Source organism: Ptychodera flava, chromosome 13, assembly GCF_041260155.1.
Source record: "Ptychodera flava strain L36383 chromosome 13, AS_Pfla_20210202, whole genome shotgun sequence".
In the NCBI taxonomy this organism is placed as follows: domain Eukaryota; kingdom Metazoa; phylum Hemichordata; class Enteropneusta; family Ptychoderidae; genus Ptychodera; species Ptychodera flava.
The window spans coordinates 2,160,576-2,187,114 of NC_091940.1; the positions used below are offsets into that span (position 1 = coordinate 2,160,576).

Consider the following 26,539-nt stretch of genomic DNA (forward strand, 5'->3'; position numbering starts at 1 on the left):
TTTCATACCTAAATTATCATGAAATTATCATTCGCTTTTAAGGGTGAGTAAATGTAATTTATGACAATACAACTTCAATCTTTGTTATTTTTATTTTTGTTCGTAATATCAACAACCAACAGTGAACCTTTTCACTTCATTTCCTATGTAGAGGACCCGCCATGATGGTAAAAGGGTTCAATCATTCATGTATTAGCAATAACACAACAGCTTACATGTATGCTATGTTGACAAATTCAAAGATGGATATTTCTGAAAAAAAAATTGCCAAAGGACACAGCTACTGTGCTTTTAATATTAAGCTTTAGTACAAATGAGAAAAAACAGACTTTCATTGAGAAAAGCATAGATTTATTCATGTTGATTACTAAGTCTTTGATTGCCTGCTGTTCTCTGTTTTGTATCAGTGAGTGACATCAATTTATGTACAACAGTTCTGAACATCCAGTTATGCATAGAAAATGTCAAATTTAATCACATCTCATTCGAAATACTGTGTTCACACTCTAACCCACAGGTGACATGTCAATAATTAATTTCAACAAAACTGGTAGAAGGCATACTGTTAAAAAACTTACAATACGGTGTCAACCACTTTTCGATATCCACCCCGGGCCAAAGAAACTGACTAGTTCCAAACCATATTCTTCAGATAACTGCTGGATGATTATAGAGTTTGCTGATAAAGGTAATATGTCAGCACATTTGGAAAGCCTCGGTAGGAATAAAGAGACGACGGTCGAGGAAGAGATTGACCTCATTAGAAGTGCAAGAGATGTTACCAACGGACTGTCATATTTACGACAAAAGGGGGTATGTAACGAATTCTCCTCGAATCTGCAATAATTACACTGTACTTTGTTTCAATTATTTAGATTTCTAAAGGTTCGTATTTAATTTAAGTACTTTTTCACTGAATCAAATGATTGAATTCTGGTAAAAGTGTTTTTGACACTGATTTTTGTTGTGTAAATTTGCCCAGAGATAAACTGATTAAAACACTTGATGCCATTTAGTATTTAATGAATGTTTTAGATCGTTCATCGTGATATCGCCGCGAGGAATATTCTATTAACAAGTCACAAGGTCAGCAAGATATGTGATTTTGGTCTGAGTCAACGGGTTGGTACCACGGGAAGATTTGTAATGCCAAAATGGGTAGGCCGATTTTCAATATAATATTGATATATCACTCTGTAGTATTGTTTTATAGTGATACTTTAAAAGCCTTGATGTGCTAGCCTCTGCCATCAAAGTTCGAAAGTGATTGTTTTAAATTGGCAATTAAATAGATGATTGGTGTGATTATTATATTTGGGTTACTTGTGAAACTAGCATTATTTATAGTATTACTTTTTGAACATATTAAAGTGGCAGCGTTCGCCGTCATAGTTCGGGATGTGAATACTCGACTTTTGCAATCAAAGAGGTGGTTATATTTCTTTCACCAATCACGAGAGTTGTGTTGAAAGATGTAGCTATTCAATCATAACAACTTAGTCGTTCACTATATTTTACTCTGATTGACAAAAATGAAGACAAGTAAGATAACGGTTATTCGATTGTCAATACAATATTTAGAGCGAGAACATCTCTTGTCCTCGTTTTCATCCCGTAAATGAATTAATACTTTGAGATCTAGATTTTTATCAAACAAACTCAATTGGTGACGACAGGATATTTGTAACGTCCGTCCGATGCCCATTTTCCTTTAAGTCGTAATATACTTCACTGTTGATTTATTTTCTAATTTGCTGTCACACCGTTTTAAATGCAACATCAGCAACGAAACCATGTAAGAGTCATACAGTTACATGATCACCATAAAAAATATGCAAATTATTAAAAGAGATAAAAATATGACAACATGAAATATTTCAATGATGTTATGAACATGCGTGAAAATCTGGCATTCATAGATCCCTTAAAACTGTTTATGTACTCGTCTTAGTCCTGCATAGCATTTTCGGACTCCCCTTTCAGAGTTGTCACAGATAATGTTTCGAAAGTTGAAAGTTTCACTGTACTTTCACTGCAATATGTATTTACCAGCAAATCTCACTACTGCACCTGAACTCTCCATGACAACGTGTAAAATGAACAAATATCCCGTGTACTAAAAGGTATCAACTTGATTTGGTAATTTAACCCGGCGAAATTAAGTATTTTACTACTTCGAATCATTCTACTGTTATGTAGGTCATTTTCCCCACACTCAATATGACCTGAGTTTAATTAGTCTCGAACATTCTCAAGGTCACTGCCCTTAATGACCTCACAACTTTGCATTCACTAAGTCATGTTTGGAATGTTCTGGAAATTTAGTTAGCTGTGTAAGAGAGATAATTTTAGAACAGTAATTAGCATGTCAATAAACGTTCTAGATTGTTCTTATATGCTCTTATGTAAGCACATGGGTATAAATAGGGACGTGCACAGCTTGCAGGCAGACATTTGGGATCAAGTCTCGTGCGTGTTACTTCAAGACTTTGGAAACTCCAGCAGTATTATTTCAAGACTTTTCAAGACCTTCACTGCCAACGCTGGATTTATACTGTGGACTTTGTGCAACTTCAAGCCTGCAAGCCAAAGGACTGTTCATTCATCTGACTGACTGTTACAACTCTGAGACTGGAGCTTTGCCGTCCCAGCTGAGATAAGTAGCCTGTACACTTTTACAGTTTGTATTCTATCCCTGACTTAGCAATTAGTTTTATTTTCGTAATAAATTTCGTTTTATACGGAAACTGCTGAGTTCACCTTTTGTTTGTTTTTATCACGTAACAAAATTGGGGGCTTGTCCGGGATACAAATATTTTGAGCCGTTTGACAACATTTTGCCAGCCTTTTCCAAACTACTGTATATTGTGAACTCAGCGAAATTCAATCATGGCGGAATTCAAACCAGACGAATTTATGGATGACCTTGATCAGGACACATTTGATTCCCTCAGAAAAGACAACCTCATTGCACTGGCCAATTTCCTTAAAGTAGAAGTCAAAAGATCTATGCGCAAGAAGGAAATTCAGTACAAGATTGCAAAACATTTAGTTAATTCAGGCCATTTTGAGGAATCCGCCTTGAAAGATTATGAGCCCAAGTACTGCCCTCGAATTAAGAAAATTAGAAATACAGGCAGATTTGGAGCTTAAGAAATAGGCATTAGGAAAGAAAAAATTAAAAATGGAAGAAAGACAAAGCGAGAAACAATTACAAATGAAAGAAAGGGAAAGGGAGGAAAGATTAGAAATGGAAGAAAGACAAAGAGAGAAAGAAAGAGAGGAAAAGGAAAAGGAAAGAGAATTAGAAGAACATAGACTACAGTTAGAAATGAAATGTTTAGAGCTTGGCCAGTCTGGAAAATTCTTCCCTTCAGACAGTTTTGACATCACTAAGCATTCAGGTTAGTTACCCCTTTCCAAGAAAAGGATGTTGATAAATATTTCCTTCATTTTGAGACAATTGCTCAGAATCTGAATTGGCCTAAGGAGTCCTGGTCTATGCTTTTGCAGAGTGCTTTGGTGGGTAAAGCCAGAGAAACTTACATTCAGTTGTCAGTAGAGCAGGCTTCAAATTATGATTCTGCGAAGGAATTAATTCTCAAGGGCTATGAGCTTGTGCCTGAAGCTTACTGTCAAAAATTTAGTGATTGTGAAAAGGCGAGGGAATTTGTTGAATTTGCTCGAACAAAAGAACAACTGTTTGATCGTTGGTGTTCTTCTGAAAAGGTCTGTAAAAGTCACGAGAAATTACGTCAACTTATTTTAATTGAGGAATTTAAAAGGTGTGTTCGGAGTGACATCAAGACATTTATCAATGAACAAAACGCCGATACATTGGAGGTTGCTGCACGTTTGGCCGATGATTATTCATTGACCCACAAATCTTCATTTCTCAGCAAACCATCCCAGTCCTTTTCATACCGAACAGTGCGTAAACAGTGCAGGTAAATTTAACTCCTCCTTTTCATTCAAGAATTTCTCAAAGGAGAGTAGGAAATCAAATGACAACAGTTCACAAAATCCAAGTAACAATTCTACATCATCAGATCCCAAGTCTCAATCTCCTTCTGACAAATAGTTTGGTACACTTTCTTGTAATTATTATAAGAAAGATGGCCATTTAATACCAGAGTGTTTCAAATTGAAAAGAAAGTGTGAAGGTCAAAGCGGTCAAAGTGGATCTAAGCCAACCGGCTTCGTTTCTTCATCAACTCAATTTGAGTCTGATAATGTGTGCAACACATTTTCTGAGGTTAAACCCCTCTTATCCCCAATTAATGAGGTCAAGGTCAGTTCTTCTCAAGATAGCATTATGGGTATTTTTGAACCATTTATTCATGATGGTTTTATATCACTTTCTAGTGATTTTTCTTCTGCTACCCCTGTAAAAATTTAAGAGATACTGGGGCTTCCCAGTCTCTTTTGTTGGCAGATACCCTGTCGTTTCTTAAAAGTCATTTTCAGGTTCTAAAGTTCTTATTAAGGGGGTTGATTGTAATGACTACATTTCTGTTCCTCGCCATAATGTCTATTTGTCTTCGGACTTTGTTTTGGACCTGTGACTTTAGGTATTAGGCCTTTTTTGCCTTTTGAAGGTATTCATCTTCTCCTTGGAAACGACCTTGCTGGGGACAAGGGCATTACCAATCCACTTGTGACTGATAATCCTAGTTTAGATCAGGATCCACAGCCAACTGAAGAAGAGATACCCGGCCGTTTTCCTTCGTGTGCTATTACTCGAGCCATGTCAAAGAAAACTTCTGAGAATCAAAATACTCTCAAAAATAATGTCACAGATGTTGACTTAAGGTAATATGCACCTCGAAAGTGAAAGACTTAAACTTTTGCTCTAACTTTCCTCAAGGAATCTTTCAATCATTCTCTTTCAAAATCAAGAATAAAAATAGGGGGTCACCGTGCAAATTTTGGTACTAGAGAAACAAATTACCCAAGATTTACCGATATTAGAAATTCAAAATGGCCGCCATCCCTGTGTTAACTCTATGGCGAAAAATAAAAATTTTCGAATTTCGAAAAACTAAGCCGGTGAAAAGTTTTCTTTCACCAAGAGCTTTAAAATGAACCCCCACATGTGGTATATCAGAAGAAAACTGTAAAAGTTTGAGAGTCCGAATGTCTGTCCCCGAGGTGCGTTCTACCTTAAATGACACCTTTCTCAGTCAGGTGTTTGACACGGAGCATTCCGTTATCCCTCGTGGATTTGAAACTTCCAGTAAAACTTCTGCTGACCAAAGTCAGACATTTTCTAGATCAAATCTCATTGCAGAACAACACAAAGACCCAGATATTTTGTGTTTGTTTGACAGGGTAGATGATGAAGATAAAACTTCAGATGGCTCTGTTTCCTATTATACAAAATCTGGTATTCTCATGCGTAAATGGAGACCTCCAGATGTTTTGGTTGATGACGATTGGGCTATAAAACATCAAATTGTGGTTCCAAAGCCCTATCGTGCTGAAATATTGAGCCTGGCCCATGAAACCCCCTGGGCTGGTCATTAGGAGTCAGGAAAACTTATTACAAAATTCTCAGTCACTTTTATTGGCCTAATCTAAGGCAGGATGTAGCACATGTCTGTAAAACTTGTCACACGTGTCAAATGGTAGGAAAGCCAAATCAGACCATTCCAAAGGCCCCTTTACAGCCGATTCCTGCATTCCAAGAGCCATTTAGTAGAATACTCATAGACTGTGTTGGGCCCCTACCAAAAACAAGATCAGGTAATGAGTACATGTTGACAATTATGTGTACATCAACTAGGTTTTCAGAAGCCATACCACTGAGAAACATAAAAGCAAAGACTAAAGTGAAAGCTTTAGTCAGATTTTCACTTTATTTGGCCCAGTCCGATCAAGGCTCCAACTTTATGTCTGGAATATTTCAACAAGTAATGGATCAGCTAGGCATTGAACAGTATACGTCATCTGCCTATTATCTAGAGAGTCAGGGTGCTCTCGAGCGATTTCATCAAACTTTGAAAAACATGATTAGGACCTATTGTTTTGACACAGAGAAGCAGTGGGATGAAGGAATTCATTTTCTGCTCTTTGCTGTTAGAGAGTCAATTCAAGAGTCTCTTGGTTTTAGCCCATTTGAGCTTGTATTTGGACATACAGTCAGTGGCCCACTTAAGCTCTTTAAAGAGAAATTCCTATCAGACGATGATGATTGTCTGAATATTTTACAATATGTGTCAGATTTTCGTACAAAACTCTCTAAGGCATGTGAATTAGCCAGAGAAAACCTTGAGTCATCTCAGCAGTCAATGAAAATCAAATACGATAAAAACACCTAAAAACGGAAGTTTGAACCAGGTCAACAAGTTCTTGTTCTTCTTCCGGTTCCTGGCAAACCACTCCGTGCTCGTTACTTTGGGCCATATCTAATTGATAAGAAATTGAGCGATTTAAATTACATCATAAAAACACCTGACAGGCAAAACAAATACAACTATGTCACATAAATATGCTCAAGCCATATTTGGATAGGGATAATCCTACGAAAACACAGTCTGTCAGTACAGTCAGCTCTAGCCATTATGAAGATAGTGATACTGAAACTGACTTGGGTGAAAGTACTCTGCATTCAAATCTGGGCTTGGTCAAGCTTCAGAACTCAGAAATCCTGGAGAATCTGGAGTCTACAAAGTTGGCACACCTCCAGCCGTCACAACAACAACAGGTGAAAGAACTTCTCCACGAATATAAAAACCTGTTTCAAGATGTTCCATCGAGGAAAAATGTCATCTATCACAACGTTGATGTAGGGGACAGTAAGCCTGTGAAACAACATCCATACAGACTGAATCCAACGAAAGCGAAATATCTCCAGGAAGAAGTCAAATACCTGCTGGACAATGACTTTATTGAACCCAGTAAAAGTAACTGGAGTTCGCCGTGCATACATGTGCCAAAATCAGATCACAGTTATCGTATGTGCACGGACTACAGAAAGTGAACACAAACAAAGACAGACACTTTCCCAATCCCGAGGATTATTGATTGCATCGACCGAGTGGGAAAAGCCAAGTATGTTACCAAATTTGACCCACTGAAGGGATTATGGCAAGTCCCTCTGACGGATCGTCCCCGTAAAATATCTGCCTTTGTTATACCAGACGGATTGTTCCAGTACAAGGTGATGCCATTCAGAATGAAGAACTCTCCGGCAACATTCCAATGGATGATCAACGACGTGATATCCGGGCTAGACGGATGTGAAGCTTACGTCGACGACGTCATCCTGTATAGTAACACCTGGGAGGAACACATCAAGCTCGTGCGGAAGTTCTTCAAGAGACTGAGCAAAGGGTATGTTGACTGTCAACCTTGCCAAATCTTAGTTTGGTTGGGCGAGGGTGACTTACCTCGGACATACTGTAGGACAGGGTGAGGTAAAACCTGTTGATGCCAAAATTAGTGCCATTTCAAGTTTTCCCATACCAAACTGCAAACGACAACTGATGCGCTTTCTCGGTATGGCTGGTTATTACAGAAAATTATGTCCAAATTTCTCTGCAATTACTGAGCCTTTGACTAACTTACTTAAAAACAAAGTAAAGTTTGTTTGGTCTGAACAATGCCAACAGGCATTTGACTCACTTAAAACCATACTGCAAAGTGCTCCAGTGTTGTCTGCACCAGATTTCACCTTGCCATTCAAATTAGCTGTAGATGCTAGTGATACGGCTGCTGGTGCTGTTTTATTGGCAAGAGGATAGTCATGGGATAGATCATCATGTTTGCTATTTTTCACGCAAATTTAACAAATCCCAGAGAAATACTCTACAGTTGAAAAAGAGTTTTTATCTTTGATATTAGCTTTACAGCATTTTGAAGTTTATGTTACTTCTTCAAATCAGGCAATAGTGGGTTATATTGATCACAACCCTCTTGTTTTTCTGCAGAATTAAAAGGCAAAAATCAGAGATTGTTAAGATGGAGTTAATGTTACAGGAGTTTAATCTTGATATTAGACATATCAAAGGCAGAGACAATTTAATTGCAGACTTTCTCTCTCGTATTTAGAGTTTATTGTTGTTCACACTTTGAAGATTGTCAAAAACTTCCTTTTTTGAAGAGGGAGTGTGTTATGTAGGTCATTTTCCCCCGCACTCATCATGACCTGAATTTAATTAGTCTAGAACATTCTCAAGGTCACTGCCCTTAATGACCTCACAACCTTGCATTCACTTAGTCATGTTTGGAATGTTCTGGAAATTTAGTTAGCAGTGTAAGAGAGATAATTTTAGAACGGTAATTAGCATGTCAATAAATGTTCTAGATTGTTCTTATATGCTCGTATGTAAGCACATGGGTATAAATAGGGACGTGCACAGCTTGCAGGCAGACATCTGGGATCAAGTCTCGTGCGTGTTACTTCAAGACTTTGGAAACTCCAGCAGTATTATTTCAAAGACTTTTCAAGACCTTCACTGCCAACCCTGGATTTATACTGTGGACTTTGTGCAACCTCAAGCCTGCAAGCCAAATGACTGTTCATTCATCTGACTGACTGTTACAATTCTGAGACTGGAGCTTTGCCGTCCCAGCTGAGATAAATAGTCTGTACACTTTTACAGTTTGCATTATATCCCTGACTTAGCAATTAGTTTTATTTTCGTAATAAATTTCGTTTTACACGGAAACTGCTGAGTTCATCCTTTTGTTTGTTTTTGTCACGTAACACTACGTAAGCTGGACTAAACGAAACAATAGGGACTGAGGAGAATTAAAGTGAAACGGTTCAAATAAAGTAAAACTGATATTGTTGATTTTAAGTCACAGGAACAGTGTGTTTTACCATTGAAATGGATGCCGCCTGAGAGTCTGACGCGGGGAATATTTCAATTTGAAAGTGATATGTAAGTTTTGAAAAAGATTATTACGACGTTTGTCGTAAATTAAACTGTTTTGTTGTGTTCAAGATATTTCATAACCTTCATATGATATGACAATACAGTCATATGACAATGAGTAAAGTCATTCTGAGATGGCAGAAAAGCAAATCAGTTTGTCCCAGATTTGCGGATATTTTCTGTCAATCCTTGATGAACGGGGTTATTTATGTTAGTTTTAAGTATTTATGACATAGGTTTTGAAATTATCACCAACAGAAGGGTATATCCTACTCTGGGATATCTGCAGTTTGAACCGGCTACAGCTGTATTACACATTTTCCCGGTAGTTAAACGATGCTACTCCGTAATGCCATGATTCTGGCTTCGGTATCAGTTACACTGTTTCACATAAATATTTTCATCGACAAGAAAATTTGCTTAATACTGGCCCTTTAAGTGCACTAGAACAATATAATACTTACTTCCCCTCAATATCAAATTTCGGCAAGTGTTAGCCTGTTGTCGATTTGGGTGTTTTCCGAGCAAGATTTTACACATCCGAATAATATAAATTTGATAGTCTGTTTAAATATTCGAATGAAATTAATTCATGTAAACTACGTATAATTATTACGTAAATAATTTAGAGACCGTATCATCATCTTTATAGTATACTTCATACAAACTTCACCAATTGTATATAACTCCTCGCGATGGGTTCGGATGCCTTGGAATGCAATGACGAATTATTTTTTAGTATAAATCATACCAACAACAACCATATCTCTTCCCAGTTATCCACATTGTAGGCATATTCTGAAACCAGCAAATGCAAAATAATTCCGGTTTTCACTGAGCGATATTTGAATAAATGTATCTGAGTCATCAAATTCAGATTATACTATTCCTTCCATTACATACTGTAGTCAACCTCAATATCAATACCTCACCAGTTCTTTTATTGACTTCAAATTAATGTTCAATTGTGTCATCTAATCACAGAGTCAAAGTAGTCCTTCCCTTTTCATAATCTGTTCACAAATTGCCATCTCTTCTATATGAAAATCGTTCAAAAGGCGAAATGCTGGAATTTATCTGGTTTATCAATTTATCTGGTTTAAATGCAAGGTGAATATGACGTTGCGGCCTTGATTGAACTGGCTTTGGCAGAACTAACTATGGATTCGACTTAAAGTCCATCCTAACTATTGTTGTACACTAGATTAAGCTATTCCGTCATTCCTCCTCCTCCCCTAAGCTGTATTAACACTTTTGCCTGGTCTGCTCTTGTCAAAATACCATCAACCAATTGGTTTACTAACCCTCAGTTCTCAATTTGGCACATTTCAAAACCAAATAAGCCATGTGGAAATGCATCTTGGATGTTGAACATTGTCAGAATAAGTTCACGTGATTCTCTGATTACTTTTGAGGCCAAATACGTTATTATCAGTTTGTAAATAAATAAAGGCTGGGGACTGGCTAGAATGGACATTGTAACTGCAATGCCATTCACCACTGTTATCAATTTATACAACTGTTACCTTTTTTCAGTTGTAGTGGAAATCCGAGAAATTTGAAGTTGAATCCACTGACAAAAACTCTTCAACTTGCACTTCCTATCAGCATCTAGGTAGGATATGTCAGACCGTCCTGAGCTTGCAGCACTGACAACGTCATGTAGCAACTCTAGTGAATTGCGAGGACTATTTCAGGGTTGAAATTTTAGCTCGCCCTGATCGCAAGTGAAACCAACAGGGGTTGTATCATTGATGGCAACGGTTGCACATAAGATGATTGAGACAACATTGATCTTGCCGTGCCAAAAATTACGATTGATGTTCATGCTACTTTACTGCACCTGGGTTCAGAACAAAGTGAATTTCAGTATGTTAGTGTCGTAATGTACAATGCCGATTAGTTTTCCTCCCAATTTTTGTGCCCTGATTAACTTTCACCTCTGTAAGTCATCGAGCTCCGAGTCTGGATTCAGAGCTACTCTAATTTGTTCAGAGCTCCCCAAGTACAGAATGCACGCCATGCTCATAATGGGTACAAAATATTTGTTCACGCATATGAAAATGTTATCCTTGTGGAATGCTGTTTAACCCTTTCAGAGTAGAGTTTTTGAGTAACTTTTTAACCATCCGAAACCATTTCAAGCATGTCAAACCGGTTCCAGCAGGTCAATTATCCCAGGGATATCCTAGAGTAGGATATATCGTTGTAATATCACAGTCTTGTCCTTGCAAGAATATATACATAATACATGTAGCATGGACTGACTTGATGTGGTGAAATTTGAATCTTTCAGACGATCCATCATGATGTATTGAAAAAACAATATATTGGCCATATTTTGTATTTCTATTCGATCTCTGTAGGCCACATATATATAACATTGCAACTTTCAGCAATAGGGCACGTAACAAACCTGATAAATTTGAACAATTACAAGATCCAATTCTCCCAAATTAGTTCAAATCGTGTTAATTGTACAAAGGAAACAGACAAACCTTGCTGCTGCTGATGATGATTCTTTATTCAAAATCACGAGTAAATACATGTTGTCATGAGGTTGTCGTCTGCCGTGAAAACAAAATTCACCGAAACAAGATTACAATATGATCTGTATGACTGAGATGTCTAAAACTAGACGTATATTCATTCCAAATCAGAAAATACAAGTTATGCACCTGAAACACAGTATGTCAAAGGATAATGTAATTCTAATAAATTTACAGTTAAACATTTGAATATATGAAGATACTAAAACTGTATATGCATTTACTCTTCTAGGTGGTCGTTCGGTGTTTTCTTGTGGGAGCTAGCTTCTCTAGGTCAGTGCCGAAAAAAACTTGCTTTCCCTTGTCGTCTCTAAATTATCATAATTATATTTGATTGGGCATTTGCTAACAAGTATGCGAGTCCTCGTGCTGTTTATACATCAATAAAACAGACATAAACACCAAAATAGAACTTAAATCGCGATGCTGGAACACAAGTGCACATTTTGATGTCACTTTACAGGAAAAGTAAATTATGTCAATTACAATACTTGATCTCATAAAAACGACATACAAATTTTGAATATGAAAACAAATACTGGTGATTGTACTCATAACAAGTTCCAATGGTTTTCTTTCTGACATTAATTTCAAGGCAAGGCACCATTTGTGGACGTAAATAATTCAAACGAAATCATTCGACTTGTATTAAGCGGTGAACGTCTTGAGAAACCGACCAGATGTCGATTGAGACTGTAAGTAATTCAAATTCTTTCGAATACGCAATTGTTTATACATTTTTATGGCATTGATGATGATCTATGACATTGGATGCGGCCTTCAGTTGTTATGTAGATATTACATATCTAGGTATAATATCGATTCAATTTTGATGACAAATAGACAATGTAATATATAATAATGAAACAACATACATGGCGCCATTGGTTTTCCTTTGCAATATATAACTCTACACTTACCGTTTCTTTTTAGTTACAAGTTGATGATGCAGTGTTGGAGCTCTCCGTTGAAACTTAGACCCTCAACTGATGTCTTGCTTGAGGAATTTGATGATATGATACAGAGAGATCAGGCATGTCATTTGATTTATTCATCGTTTGCATTATTTCAAACAGAAAGTAATAGATTTATTATATATCTTATAGTTTCGTACACTGTGCAAGTCGAAAATAACTAAAAACATTAATTCTAGTTTATGCATGTGCAATAATGATAATAAATTAGGTAATAAACTAATGATGTCATATTCATTGTAGAATACTGAGGTTGAAGATACTATAAAACTGTTGTCTTTCGTATGAATTTTTGATAAACTTTGACTATCATATCCATTTCCCTAATTCTATACGTTTGTTTTACCTGCAGGGTCCTTTTATTGGCAACTTCCAACACGAACTCCATTGACACATTTTGGAAAATCGACAGGAGAAGTATCTGTACTCACTTCAACAATCGTTGAATGAGTACTGTCGATGATTTTTCCCGAATTATTTCCAGCTACTTCAAGTTTGAAAATGACATTGTATATATTATCTTATGCATGATAAGAATATCAACAGCGTTTATGAAAGTCTTGTTGAATATTTAACTCGTGTTGTAAGAGGTCTGGAGAGTCTTTTCACCACTGGAGTATGAATACGAGATAAGTAGAACGATTTACTCGAATGAGTAAATGTAACGTTGATGTAAAATTATGATGGCCTAACCTTGATATGCATACACTTCTACATTTCCCAGTATTAAAGGGAATTTTCATATTTCATAATACATGAGTTGTATTCCATTATTTGTTGTTTTTGACATCAGAGTGGATTTATAAATTGACATCTAATTATTTGGTGCTACATCATATATATTGGCGTAAATCGATTAAAACGCGTAGACTTGTTTACATGAAAACAAAATGGATAAACACAGCTAAGATCAGTGATTACGCTCTGTGCTGCTGTGCTCCGGTGCTGCCATGGTCTGCGTTCTGCGCTGATTGGAAAGTTATTTCTTCTCCCACTGCTTCTTAAAATATGTTGCATACAGTTTAATACATTCGGCGGTTGTAAGAGCTTTAGCTGCAACACTGATGATTAAATCTCCAAAGTATCAATTATACATTAAATTGCACATACAAAAGAGAAAAATAAAATTGAACCTGTTTTCACAAATTAATGTAACTAATTGTGACGATTTACGAATGTCTTTTGAGACTCATCTTAATGTAATGATATTGTGACATGTAAATTGTAGCTCGTATGAATAATATAAGGTCTGTATTAATACTTGGACGACATAGCCCGACCATGCCTTCGTAAGCTCAATATCAAGACACAACATGACATTGAAGCTGCTGTTTCCTGGGCAGGGGCTACCGTCAGCTCTTTTTCTACGGAATAAAATGTTTTTAGATATAGTAGTGGACTCCAGTTTGTCTTTGTATCTCTCTGCAAAGTTGTGGCAGTGGTAGTGGTGGTTGTTGTAGTGAATATTTTGCCGATACGAGCGATAAATGTTTGTGCAGCCGAATATTGATTGAATTGGACCAATGTGGTCAAACGAAGATGCCTGATACATGGAGTATGATGTCAAACTGCTTACGTAGAAAAGCTATGGATAATACTTTCATGGCTGAACTTCAGTCAGGTTCGATTGCAATAAGTTTGTGAATCAACGGCGGTCTGGTCATGTCTCCCCAATCTGATTTTGATAATTCAGATGCAATGATGGCTATGCCTCCTTCGCCGCTTATTGAGAACAAGGAAAGGAAGAAACGTCGCCATCTCTATATCAGATTTTACCTTGGTTATTGATTAACCCTTTTCAATGAAAGTTACTAGGTATACAGAGCTATCACACTTTTACCTTTCATCGGGAATGTCTAAATTTCAGAGTGATTCAGGACAGGTCAGGTTCTTCCGCCGGGGAGACGGTGAATTATTGCGGACATCAAAAAGTAACTGACCTCCTCGTGGAAAAACAGGCTGTCCCCAACATTCCAACTTCCGAAAACAGAGTGATCCCCTAACCGAGTCAAAAGTAAGAGAAAAGCTGAAATTTCTATGTATGTAGATGTATGTATGTATGTATGTATGTATGTATGTATGTATGTATGTATGTATGTATGTATGTATGTATGTATGTTTGTATGTATGTATGTATGTATGTATGTATATATGTATGTCGTATGTATGTATGTATGTATGTATGTATGTATGTATGTATGTATGTATGTATGTATGTATGTATGTATGATGAATCAATGAATATGCATTGATGGATACATATATATATATATAATATGATGCAATTCGAGGCTCGCATGAAGCTTTCTTTTTACCTCTGTCTTAATTCAAAAACACATTCACACCCAGTTGAGCATTTGAAAACAGGATGACCCCGATCACCAAAATCAGAAATAAGGTGACCCCCTGCGTATGGATCCGCCTTCCAAAGGCCGAAAAAACTGACCAGTACTGTATGTGGCAAGACAATCATGTCCACCTTTAGATAGTTTCACATTTGTCTTCCTAGCTTGGTGAAAATAAATATGTTGAAGATCGATTGCTAAAAAAATCGTTTCATTGAAAAAAAATAATATTTTGTCCGGTATGAAATTAGCAAATGCATTGAATAAAAGTGTTGATTTTTGCATCGGACAGTTTCATCAACTACTGATCCATTGTATCGCTGTGATTAACACTATACAGCGCCGCTGTAATTCTTAAATCCACTCGAGTGAAACTTCCTTGTTTCGTGTTCACGCCACTCACTACCTTCACCCCATTCAAACACTTAAAAATCACAGACTTGAACCAAGTCTAAGCACAGTGGTCTGTATACAAGTTTACAACGGTTGTCAAGAAACCACCACGAAATACCGAGAGGAATCCCACTGAAACTGGTAAAAGTCAACAAATACTGCAACAGGTGAGTCCGCATCAGGTTTACAACCGGAACGATCGCTGGAACTGATCAGAATTGATATCAACACACACTAGGGAAGTATCCAACTTCAAAACATGTGTGGGTGCTGAGATGTCAATAGTTGCACAGGCTCTCTTTGATCTTGCTAATTAATTGAATTCTTCTGTCTGGCAAACATCTAAACGAGTCGCTTCTTTTTAATGACAGCTTATTTACAAATGTTTCATTTATTTATACACTAACTTATCTTTATCAAAACTAAAAACTAACGCAACATACGTGCAACAGTCGACGTCAGATAAGTTGTAGGTACAATAGGTCGCTGTAATGCTTCCCTATCCCATGCTCGCCTTACACTCCCCGATGAGAGTAATCAGGCCCGCAGTTTAATTATTGTTATAGTTCCAATAGCGAGTGTCGAAACCTTCATTAAGGTTTCGAGACCACAGTCTCGAAATCTATGGTAATTGGTCGTTACTGCTATTTCTCCTTTAGCCTCCAAAAACTACTTCCATTCGACCTCCGCAGATTTTAATGACTTGCAAGTTGGCAAAAATATGTACATTTGTATCAGCTGATCACTCCCAATTGACCAATCAAAACATCTGTAAACGTTCTTTTTTGGACCATATTGCCTTGATGTTGGATGCCGAATTTCAAAGCAGCGGCAATTGTCATTATTGATAAGAACACTTTGAGTAATTGGACTCTGTAATTTTTCTTGACGCCCTGAACCAAATTATGCAGAGCTGAAGGTGATTTTTGTTGCATTTCCAAAGGTATACTTTCGAAACTTTTCCCGAAATATTTGGACGCCGTTTGACTCCCTTTCACGTTTCTACTCAGCAACTATAAGAGTTGTTGCATATTTATTTACTTATTTATTTATCAAAAGTACCTTCAGGACCCCCACGGATAAGATGGCAAGTGATGCAGTTATAAAACAACTATATGACAACCTTTCCAGAAGTGACTGAATAGAATAAGAGAATTACATTTACACGACTGTCAGACACTGTATATAATAAGACTTAAACTGACAAAACGAACAAGTTTAAGGCTGTAATTATTGAAATCATAACATTATTAGCTTGACAGATTTTGCACAGTTCCTGGTTTTCACTAATAAAAAGCTGAATTTTTAAAGTTTTGGGCTTTCAGTACTGATAGCTCTTGATGTATTTTTTGCTTTCTCCAAGCCTGAAAATAAACGGATGAGGAGCAGTTTGTTACCTTTTCACGTTTTGCACTTTGTCAATTGTGGGCCCAGGTACACTACAGCCCGCATGCGCAGACCTGAGCGTTTGTCCTCATTGTTCGGAGTCAACAATTGACGATGTTCTAACCTTAGGACCTGAAGCAATGTATTTTCCGATGAGCAGTCATAGCAACTGACCATAGTTCTATTACGCCTTACTGACCACTAACGATTCACTTTATTCTCACTGTGCTTACAGCAGAGAACTATGCATATTACATCAAATATACAGTACTGCCTCATGACGTATTGTCTAGGATGTCTGGGAGCAGGAGTGTTAACAACTGACGTTTCAACAAAAGGTAAGGAATCAATTGCTTTGAAGATGTTCGATGTTGACTGTCACACGCATGTCACCAATGGGTTTATACAGGTACGAAAGTTCACAAATCAACGTGGACATCACAGCAATATTGGTATTTGAAGAAATTATCACCTTACAGGAGTTTGTTGTATGCTGTGTTACAATTCTCTCTCTTTCTCACAGAGCAGGTTCATTTTCAAAGACACTTAGACACACGATCACAAAGGAGCATCACAAACAAAATACTAAAACCTGACTTTTAAGCAAATACATAAAATATAAATGACTAAGTGACAAAACGATGTACATATCATTCAACTGTTAAATTTCATCATCATACAAATTTAAATGTCGTTTGTTCAACAGCATATTGGGTTTTTTGCAGCATTGCTTAAAAGCATTTGCTTATAGCTTTTGCCACTCGCAATATTTTAACTGCAAGTAAATCCATCTGTCCAGTTCTACAAGAATGCACGATCACTTTTAAACAATTTGATGTACAAGATGTGTTTATTGCCTTGAAATACATTCTTTGCATTGATTACATATTGCTGTGCAAATGTCAGTGTTATAACTTGTCATGTTATAGTCAACAGATTTTACACTTTGGACATCGCCTTCTTTGCCATGCGTGTAGGTATTGTAGGTTGTGAGTTTAAAAGGCAACATTTTTAACTTCCACGGTCCTTTTCAACAAAAGTAGTTAAACAGGTGAACACAGCTGGATAGTTGGAAATTTCTATGCTGATGTTACATACCATTGTTTATTCGATAGTTAGATGACAAAGGCAATTTTTGTTTGCCATCGTTACTTCTATTCATGAACAGTGACGATACGACAACGTTCAGTGACGACACTCGGTGACAATACACAACCAACGGAATAGTGTTAACCATCCTCTGTCTTACAACGACATTGTAACGCGGCATAAGTCGAGTAATAAAATAATCTGATGTCAAATAGTGGTAGATTGTCGCTTTCCAAGGTCAAAAGTAGGCTGACTTGGAAAGAATATACCACGCATAGCACGTTTAAGTGTTGTGTCCATTCGTTTTCTCAGTTGATTATTCAACGTTTTGCTGACCCTAAATCGAACCAGGATGTTCGAAACTGTCCGCGATTTTAATTTTTAACATCTCATGTCAAAGCATTGGAACGAGACATCACTAAGTGGTGCTTGATTCTAAAATACAAAGAAAAGGAAACTCGAGTTTCATGTTGTTTACGATTGATAGGTCAAATGTCAGTCCACAACTCTTCCTACTGAATCCAGTTTTAGTATACGATATATCACGTAGAATAAGTCTGAGACACACTTGTTTTGTAAGATAAGTCTTAAAGTCTGAGATAGATAACCATCTCCACATCTTAATTATAAAATCGATTGATGTATATATAACAGTATATCAATAACAACTGCACAATAATTACTGAAATCATATGTTGAAAAATCACGTGTTTTAAATAAACCTGCCCATCGTGATAACATATATATTTACCTAGTTCATATGGGAAATACTTTACTCTGCTAAAGAACAGAATGGTTGAAATAGGAATGCTGTAATGTTAATGATATTTAATCACAGATAAAAGCTAGTGAACAGATCAAATATCGCCATAGCAACGTCAGCTTCATTCTGAGGAGTTTTCTACCGATATTCATGGCGATAGAGAGGATCTAGGAATATAACCTATGAACGTGCTATGATATTTATAGTATCACCACTATGGTGCAAAGTACTGCGACGGAGCTTTGTTGACAAACACGTGAACATCAGAATATAACTATTAATAATACAATAGCTAGGTCAATTGCGATGAAATGCATTCCTCCGTAGGTCACACATTCGGACTATCAAACTTTTACAATTCTTTTCTGATCTGCCACTTGTGGGGATTCATTTTGAAGCTCTTGGTGTAAGAAAACTTTACATCGTCTTACTTTTTCGAAAATTGAAAATTTTATTATTCTCTATAGAAATAACACAAGGAGGGCGCCAATTTGAATTTTAAATATCGGAAAATCTTAGGTGATTTGTCTCTTTAATACCAAATTTTGCACGGCGTCCCTTGATTTATTCTTGATTTTGAAAGAGGATGGTTGAAAGTCTTTCAGTAAAGCTTGAGCAAAAGTTTAAGTTTTTCACTTTCTACTACCTTAAGTTATTATTGCGGGGATTGGGCCAGCAAATCATTTTTGTGCCCCGTCTAAATGATATAACCTCTCTACCCACTCAAAACTTCTTAATGACCCCTATCTTTAGATAAAAAATTGATCCCTGAACGTCATTGCTTTAAAAATTGTTGATATTTCAATATTTTTCTTCGTATAAAAGCTACCTGTTCAATGATTCTAACTTTTGACATTTTGTTCTAGTCTTTTCTTCCATGTATCAACGGCTGTTCCCTGGTCTACTTTGTATTTTGTTCTTCAAAGCATCTCCAATTGTCAGTTGTCACTTTTCTTGGTGAAAACTAAATTCAAATCTGGACCTGAATGTGATTATCAACACTAAGAGTGCACGGCACAGATAAACAGTCGATGTAAACAAGCTGAGTACCGGATATTTCAATAGTCTGTGGGAAGTACATTTAGAAACTGCTGCTGTCAAAGCCAGCAGAAACCTGAAAAACGATTGTCAAAAGTTACAGTTTCTATAGGCCTTTAACCATACACACGTTGATATGAGTATTATTTGGTGTGGAATCACAGCCTCGGTTACGGTGTACGCTACGATTCCTCCCAAACCTATAGTGTAGCGTACATGTGCATCATAATATAGGAAATGTCCTAGACTATGATAATGTATTTTAGTATAGAATTATATTCAAGCAATTGCTACAATATAATGGCCGCTACCTGTACATATATACTTTGACGACAACATATGTTGTGTGTGCGCATACCTATATACCTACCTACCTACCTACCTACGTACCTACCTGTACCTACATAAGTATGTTTATCCGTCAACATCAAAAACTCTCAAACCGCAGCACCTACCATCTTAGCAATTTGTGTACAGGTACATCCGATTTGTAAAGAATGGAAATGTAGATTCGTTCAAATGAAGATGTTTGTGGCGAATATATGCAAATAAGGTAAAAGAGGCACAAGCCTACAAAATGCTGAAATTTGTAATCGTTGGCTAGATTGGGTTGAAACTGAGTATGCAGGTTCCTTTTGGTGATCTTACAAATTAGGCTTGTTGAAATTTAGAAGCAAGTTGTATATTTTTAGTTTTGAGGAACTTTGTTCCATCTTTGGTACAAAAACTCTTCTTTCCTGCAACCTCTTGCCCGATCCCTTTGAAACTTATTTTAAGAGTAGTCAGGGACATTCTCTTTCTTCTAGTTTGGTTAAAATCATGGCAAAACTTGCCAAAAATACCTTTGAGGATGTTTTTGTCATTTTGGTCAAAATATCATTATACGTACGTATCAAACAATGCATGGTCCTTAGGGTATTGTTTTTGTGGTTTTAAAAAGTACGTTAAAATATCAATTTCGTAGATTTTAGCAATTGTTGTTGATCATATTTTGCTCTCAGAAACCAATGAGCCAATTTAATGACAGACGTTAGTTAATGTTTAACCTGGGCAGCCTACATACAATGTTTTGCAAAAATTGCAGTACGGAAGTGTCCGTATGATGAGTCTACAAGTAGGTTTCGGGTATAGATCAAGTAGACAACCAGCTGTTCATCATTTACAAGTACACATGATGGTCAGGCTATGAATAACCAAACGTTAAATCTGAGTTGATGCAGTTATGTCAATTTTGTTTAGGGGAAATGCCGTACACAGCTTTCAAATTCGTAGTACCTATTCGTAGTACCTATTGGAGGTTAATGAGAAATTTCGGTCACTTTTCGGGCCTCAGTCATGTAAAATATCTCTGCAGTTAACGCCTCGGACTCAAACCGACCGAGGCCAAAAAGTAACCTCTGTTACTCTTTTATCTCTGTCCCTACTCGACGTTTATTTTAAGAAAAAAAATTCCATTCGTTTGTTATTGAACGAATCATTGCTGTCACGCTTCTCTTCTGGAGACTATTAAAGAATTCACAATAACGATATTTGAATACTGCACAATTGGAACTAATTCAGGAGAAATGGATCTCTCAGTTGTTCAAGGTGTTCAGATTTATCAAAAGTGTTATAGGTGTTGTATAGATGAAAGTTGCAGTTATTGCAAAAACGGAAAAGTAGATGAGCTTACATTTGCAGATTTAATTAAAATTGCTAAACTATTCGTTTATCCTCATTCAGTTCCAATCGTGTTATAATAAAATTGCCTATGTGGTAATGAGTACAATACCTTGCTTACAGAGTTTGACTTAATTTTACTGAGGCACAACAGCAGCTGTTAATTTAATATTGCCTTTCTCCGTCTATAACTCTTATTGATACAAGCTCATGAAATAAATACTACACTACACACAAAGGTAGCTATTGACACGTGAAAAACAACAAGCAAGACATAATGGAGATGTTAACATTTCTCATTTTCTTGCTGACGTGTAAAGCAAACACTAAAGAATGGTATCAATAGCTACGAGTTGTACAGGAATTGTCCTCTTGATCATAATTACTCACTCATTTCACAATTTTGTGAATATGATACTTTCTGTATTGACATATTTTATACCATTCCAGCTATGTCTCTTGCTGTCGTACAGAATACTCAGCGCTGAGAACTCACAATTCGATAATGCTTTTCCGAAGCATTGCTTTCAAAATGTGCTGCAAGCTATCAGAAATTAGAGGATCATTCCAATAAAAGAGACAAAGTCGATCTTTTTTACCGTTAATCAGGTTTAGTACCTAACTCATGCATGGATATGCACTTTTAAAAAGTTTGAACGTCATGCAAGCTTTTGTAATGAGATCTGATATGGGCAGTGTCGTTCATAATAGTTTCCAAGCAAATGATTATATTTCACACTGCTGTAGTTGTGCATCGGCATCAGTTTGTTCAATGAGTGGTTTGATGCAAGTATTCCCTTCCAGTTAAGATGAGTAATTGCCGTAAATCAACAATACATAAACCATGGTTGACAAGGGGCATTCTTATTTCAATTAAGAAAAAATATTCTTTATATTCAAAGAGGAAAAAAGCGCCAATGAACACTCATATAAATCAATATTATAAGAATTATAGGAATATTTTGACGAAAGTCTTAAAACATGCAAAGCAACGGTACTTTTGTGATAAGTTCAACAATGCTCATGGTAACTCTGGGAAAACATGGCAAGTTATAAACGAAATCTTAAATAGTAACGTGAGAAATAGTTACGTTAGAAATAACACCAAATAAGTTAAAGGTTGATAATGAAGAAGTGACTGACAGCACAAAAATTGCTGAGGTTTTCTGTAATTATTTTACAAATGTTGGTCCCAATTTCGCGTCACAAATTACAGCCAATGTCAACTTTAAGCAATATCTTAGGAGAAACCACAATAGGTCATTTTTCTTTCATCCTGTTGTTGCAAGTGACGTCGTCAATGAATTACGCTCCATAGATCAAAAAAGGCCACCGGTCATGATTATATTCACCCTTTATTAGTCAAGGATGCTGCTGATTATATTTCCAGTCCCCTAGCACATATTATCAACCTTTCTTTAGCTCATGGTTACTTTCCAGATGCACTTAAATTTGCCAAAATTACAGCTTTTTATAAAAAGGGGTCTCCTTTTGATGTTGGGAACTACAGACCGATTTCAGTTTTATCTGTATTTAGCAAAATTTTTGAAACACTTGTAAATAAGCAGCTTATCTCCTTCCTCGAAAAACATAACATTCTCTCACAAACTCAATATGGCTTTAGAAAGAAATATAGCACCAAACTTGTCCTGGCAGATATTATTGCAGAATTAACAGATCAAATGGATAATGGTTGCACAACTGTTGGTATATTTGTCGATCTTAAGAAGGCATTTGACACTATCAACCATGATATACTTTTACAAAAACTCGAATTTTATGGAATAAGAGGTCACCCACTACTTTGGTTTAGAAATAACTTTGAAAATCGCAAGCATTCAGTTGTAATAGATGGAAAAGCGTCAGAACCACGTCAAATTACATGTGGAGTTCCACAGGGTTCCATTCTACAGTCTGTCTAGGGCAAACTCTTTTTTTGATATATATCAAGGACATCAATAACTCTACTAGCTACTTTAATTTCAGACTTTTTGCTGATGACACAAATGTTTTTAAATCTTTAGACTCTCAAACACTACATCTCAACCATATAAATAGTGAATTTCATAAAGTCAATGACTGGTGCATGGCGAACAAATTAACTGTTAATCCAGAAAAAACTAATTACATGGTAGTTAAAACACGTCAAAAACGTGTAACTTTACAAGGTAATTTATACCTTGGAAATCAACAGATTAAGGAAGTTTCATCAGCTAGTTATCTTGGTGTAACAATTGACAGTTCCCTTTCCTGGAAACCACACATTAAGAATGTGATAAATAAAATAACCCCCAAAGTTGGAATTATCTCACGTCTTCGACATTTCGTTCCAAAGTTTATCCTACTTCAACTCTACAATGCCTTCATTCTGCCACACTTAACGTACAGCTTAGAAATATGGGGAAATACTTACACTACTTTCCTTGAACCTCTTTACCGTCTACAAAAAAAATTGTCCGTTTGATTACTTTTTCTGATTTTCATGCCCACTCAAATCCCTTCTTTCGTCAACTAAACATCCTTCATATTTTTAAACTAAGTAATTACTGTTCTTGCCTTTTGTTTTTGATTTCAAAAATAACGGTTTTCCAATCACTATTAACAATTGTTTTGAACTTCCTCGCCATGGGTACTCTACACGATCAGTAGAGCATAGCAATTATTGTATTCCTAAAACAAGGCTTACAGTCACACAACACAACATTAAGTATGCAGCAATTAAACATTGGAATTCTCTACCTTCTTCATTTAAGCAAATAACGTGTAGACAAAAGGTTCAAAGTAGAATTAAGAAACTACTTAATGAACATATAACAATATGTATCTTTTTTCTTGAGTTGTTTATGTATCTAATGTATTTTATTTCCTCTTTATCTCCGATATGTATTTTTGTCTTACTTGAGCCCTTTATGGCATCATCGTTTGCAGTTATTAGCTGAGTAGTGGGCCATGGACTCGACTAGTCCTTATGGACTATTTCTATGGTCCAAACCAGATAAAGTCATACTTTCACAGTGACTGTAATATTTTTTTTGTAATTGTCCGTTTATCTGGTTGAATAAACAATTCATTCCGTGTATTCTTGATATCATAAGAGAGTGAAAATTGCAACTTCGTCCTTCTAACTCTTCTTTAATTTGTTGTTGTAATCAATTTTAAGCGAAAACAAATCAACATGAAATGCACATTCATATAATCTATTTTTGTTTTCGTTTTTACCAGGTAACAATACACCATGCAATACTACCGTATGGATTAACGAGGTAAATGTGTCTACTATCTTTTGTTGATCCTCTACAATTTTTCATGAGTTTAAGTCTTATTAGAGAGAGGGGCAGCTTTTGGCCCATATACAATGTGTCCCATGAGTAAAATAGTATCGGTCAAGAAGAGCAATAACGGGTCAAAAAAGAAAAAAATAACAAATAACAAATTAAAGGAAAACATAAACACCAATCTATTGTCATCCTCGATTGTCTGTCCCAAATAAATCGCACGCAATTTTTTAATGGTGCTAATGAAGTATATAACAATACATTTTTTTCATGCACAGAGCGTCAATATCGGACACATCGTTTGTGAAATGGCCACCGAAGGTTTTCAATGCTTTCGTATAACTGCTGGGGATGAGGTATTGTAATTGTTTTATGATGAGTTCTTCCTGTTAGAATGATTGAAATAAATAGTATCGCTATAAAATTTCTCAAGATCATAGATGAATAAGATAGTTATACATGTTAAGTTATAGGAAAATAATTAAAATAAGATATCCGAATTAAATAATAGAGATAAGGTAATCACGCCCATAAGACGTAAATTGTAATGTGCCTTCCTGTGGCTGATTGTAAATAACTCTCTCGGTTATATAAATTACATTATGTAAATAATACTTTCAAGCACTCGACGTAAACATAACTTAATAGGCCACTACAATATTACGATGAACAGTAAAGAATAATGGTTCAGACTACTAACTGCAGCAACAGCCACATCCAAATTTCTTGCAGTGCTGTCCGATGCCGCGAATACAGATATATTTATTTATAAACCTACAACTGTGCAGAACAGCCCTATGAAATCCATCTACGTATCAGTCTACTGCGCTGGATATGTTATACAATGCTGTGTGGTGTTAAGGAAGATAGATTTGTCTTGAACTTGAAAAAAATGTCCGATTCTTGTTCACATAAGACAAAAATGCTATACTGCTTAATGATGTTACCTATATTAAAATCTTTCTTTCTTCTGTCATTGCATTGCTGTTTCAGTTCAATCGTTTTGGATATGACAGTACCTTAGGCCTTGTACAAGTTACAGGACTGTTAGATTTTAACATTTCATCTGAATACAGACTCACGTTCAATGCTACAAACGTAAGTTTCAACTCAAGTATTAAACTTGTGTTACTAAGGTGATAGATGGATCAAAATTACTTTCGATTGCAAGACTGGATTTTTTTATAAAAAACTAAGTGGGTACTGATATGGTCAGTCGTAAATGTCAATGTCGTTTAACTGTTTCATTTGTATTACGGCCTTTGCTCAAATGATCCATATCTGTAATTTTGATAATACTTCAATTATTCATTTTCTATAAAACAAAATTTGTCTTCGTCTTCTTCTTCTTCTTCTTCTTCTATAATGTGTACAAATGAAAATTTTGACTCCTCTCAACAAAACGCATTTCAATCAACGAAAATTATCATAGATGGCAAATCAAACTATTTTGTGTAAAATTTCAGGTATCAATGGTAATATTGGATATTACATGAAGTTTTGACAGCCATTTTACCATGATGTTTAAAATATTAAAGAAAGTTTATTTTCCGAACAGAACAAACATACAGAAAACTATATTAAAAGTTATTGCTACAGAGCTGTGGTATGACTCGCTGAACAGAAAGCCAATGAAGCTCTAGCTGTTTAGGTTTCCGGCACTGACATTTTTCTGAATTGGTCTAATAGATTATTGTGGTTCTTGTTTTCTTAACTTTTCAATCTTTCACTTTTTCTTTTTTTTCACTTTTTTTTAACCTAATGCGGTTTACATTATTCCTTGTTACTCAAATGTTCTGCTTTCATAGGTAGATGAATGCAGCAACAGCTCCGTGTACGAAGAACTTAAACTCACCATTTTCCTCCATGACGAAGATGACTGGCCGCCAATTTTTAATTCGAAATGCTCGTTACCGGCCAGACACCCTGCCCTTGAACGCTACATATGTATTCGCTAAACTGTTCACATTGTGAGTGTTAGCTGGTTTTAAACTAGTCTGTAAAACAAAACCGTTGATATTCAAAAAGTTCCTCGTTTGTATTTTTCGTCTATTCTTGCCTTTTCCTTGTTGTTTTGATTTTTGAGTTATTAACGTGATACACAAAATTTATGTATCTAGTTATGTATTCCCGCATATTCATGTCAACCCATATCAATTGTGGTTTGAAAAAACTGACTCGGTGTA

The 26,539-nt window shown here is 36.1% G+C and overlaps 2 protein-coding genes across 2 annotated transcripts; both read left to right on the forward strand.

Moving 5' to 3' along the window:
* The first annotated feature begins 1,040 nt into the window (after positions 1–1,040).
* On the forward strand, positions 1,041–13,512 carry LOC139147068 (fibroblast growth factor receptor homolog 1-like). Its single transcript, XM_070717924.1, has 6 exons — positions 1,041–1,158; positions 8,806–8,888; positions 11,664–11,704; positions 12,027–12,126; positions 12,365–12,464; positions 12,758–13,512. The coding sequence occupies exons 1-6, from the start codon at positions 1,147–1,149 to the stop codon at positions 12,794–12,796; spliced, it is 375 nt and encodes a 124-aa protein (XP_070574025.1). The 5' UTR covers positions 1,041–1,146; the 3' UTR covers positions 12,797–13,512.
* A 1,663-nt stretch (positions 13,513–15,175) lies between these two features.
* Positions 15,176–26,311, forward strand: LOC139146942 (cadherin-23-like). Its single transcript, XM_070717801.1, has 6 exons — positions 15,176–15,310; positions 16,765–16,867; positions 24,301–24,341; positions 24,632–24,709; positions 25,347–25,451; positions 26,162–26,311. The coding sequence occupies exons 2-6, from the start codon at positions 16,774–16,776 to the stop codon at positions 26,309–26,311; spliced, it is 468 nt and encodes a 155-aa protein (XP_070573902.1). The 5' UTR covers positions 15,176–15,310; positions 16,765–16,773.
* Positions 26,312–26,539: the final 228 nt, after the last annotated feature.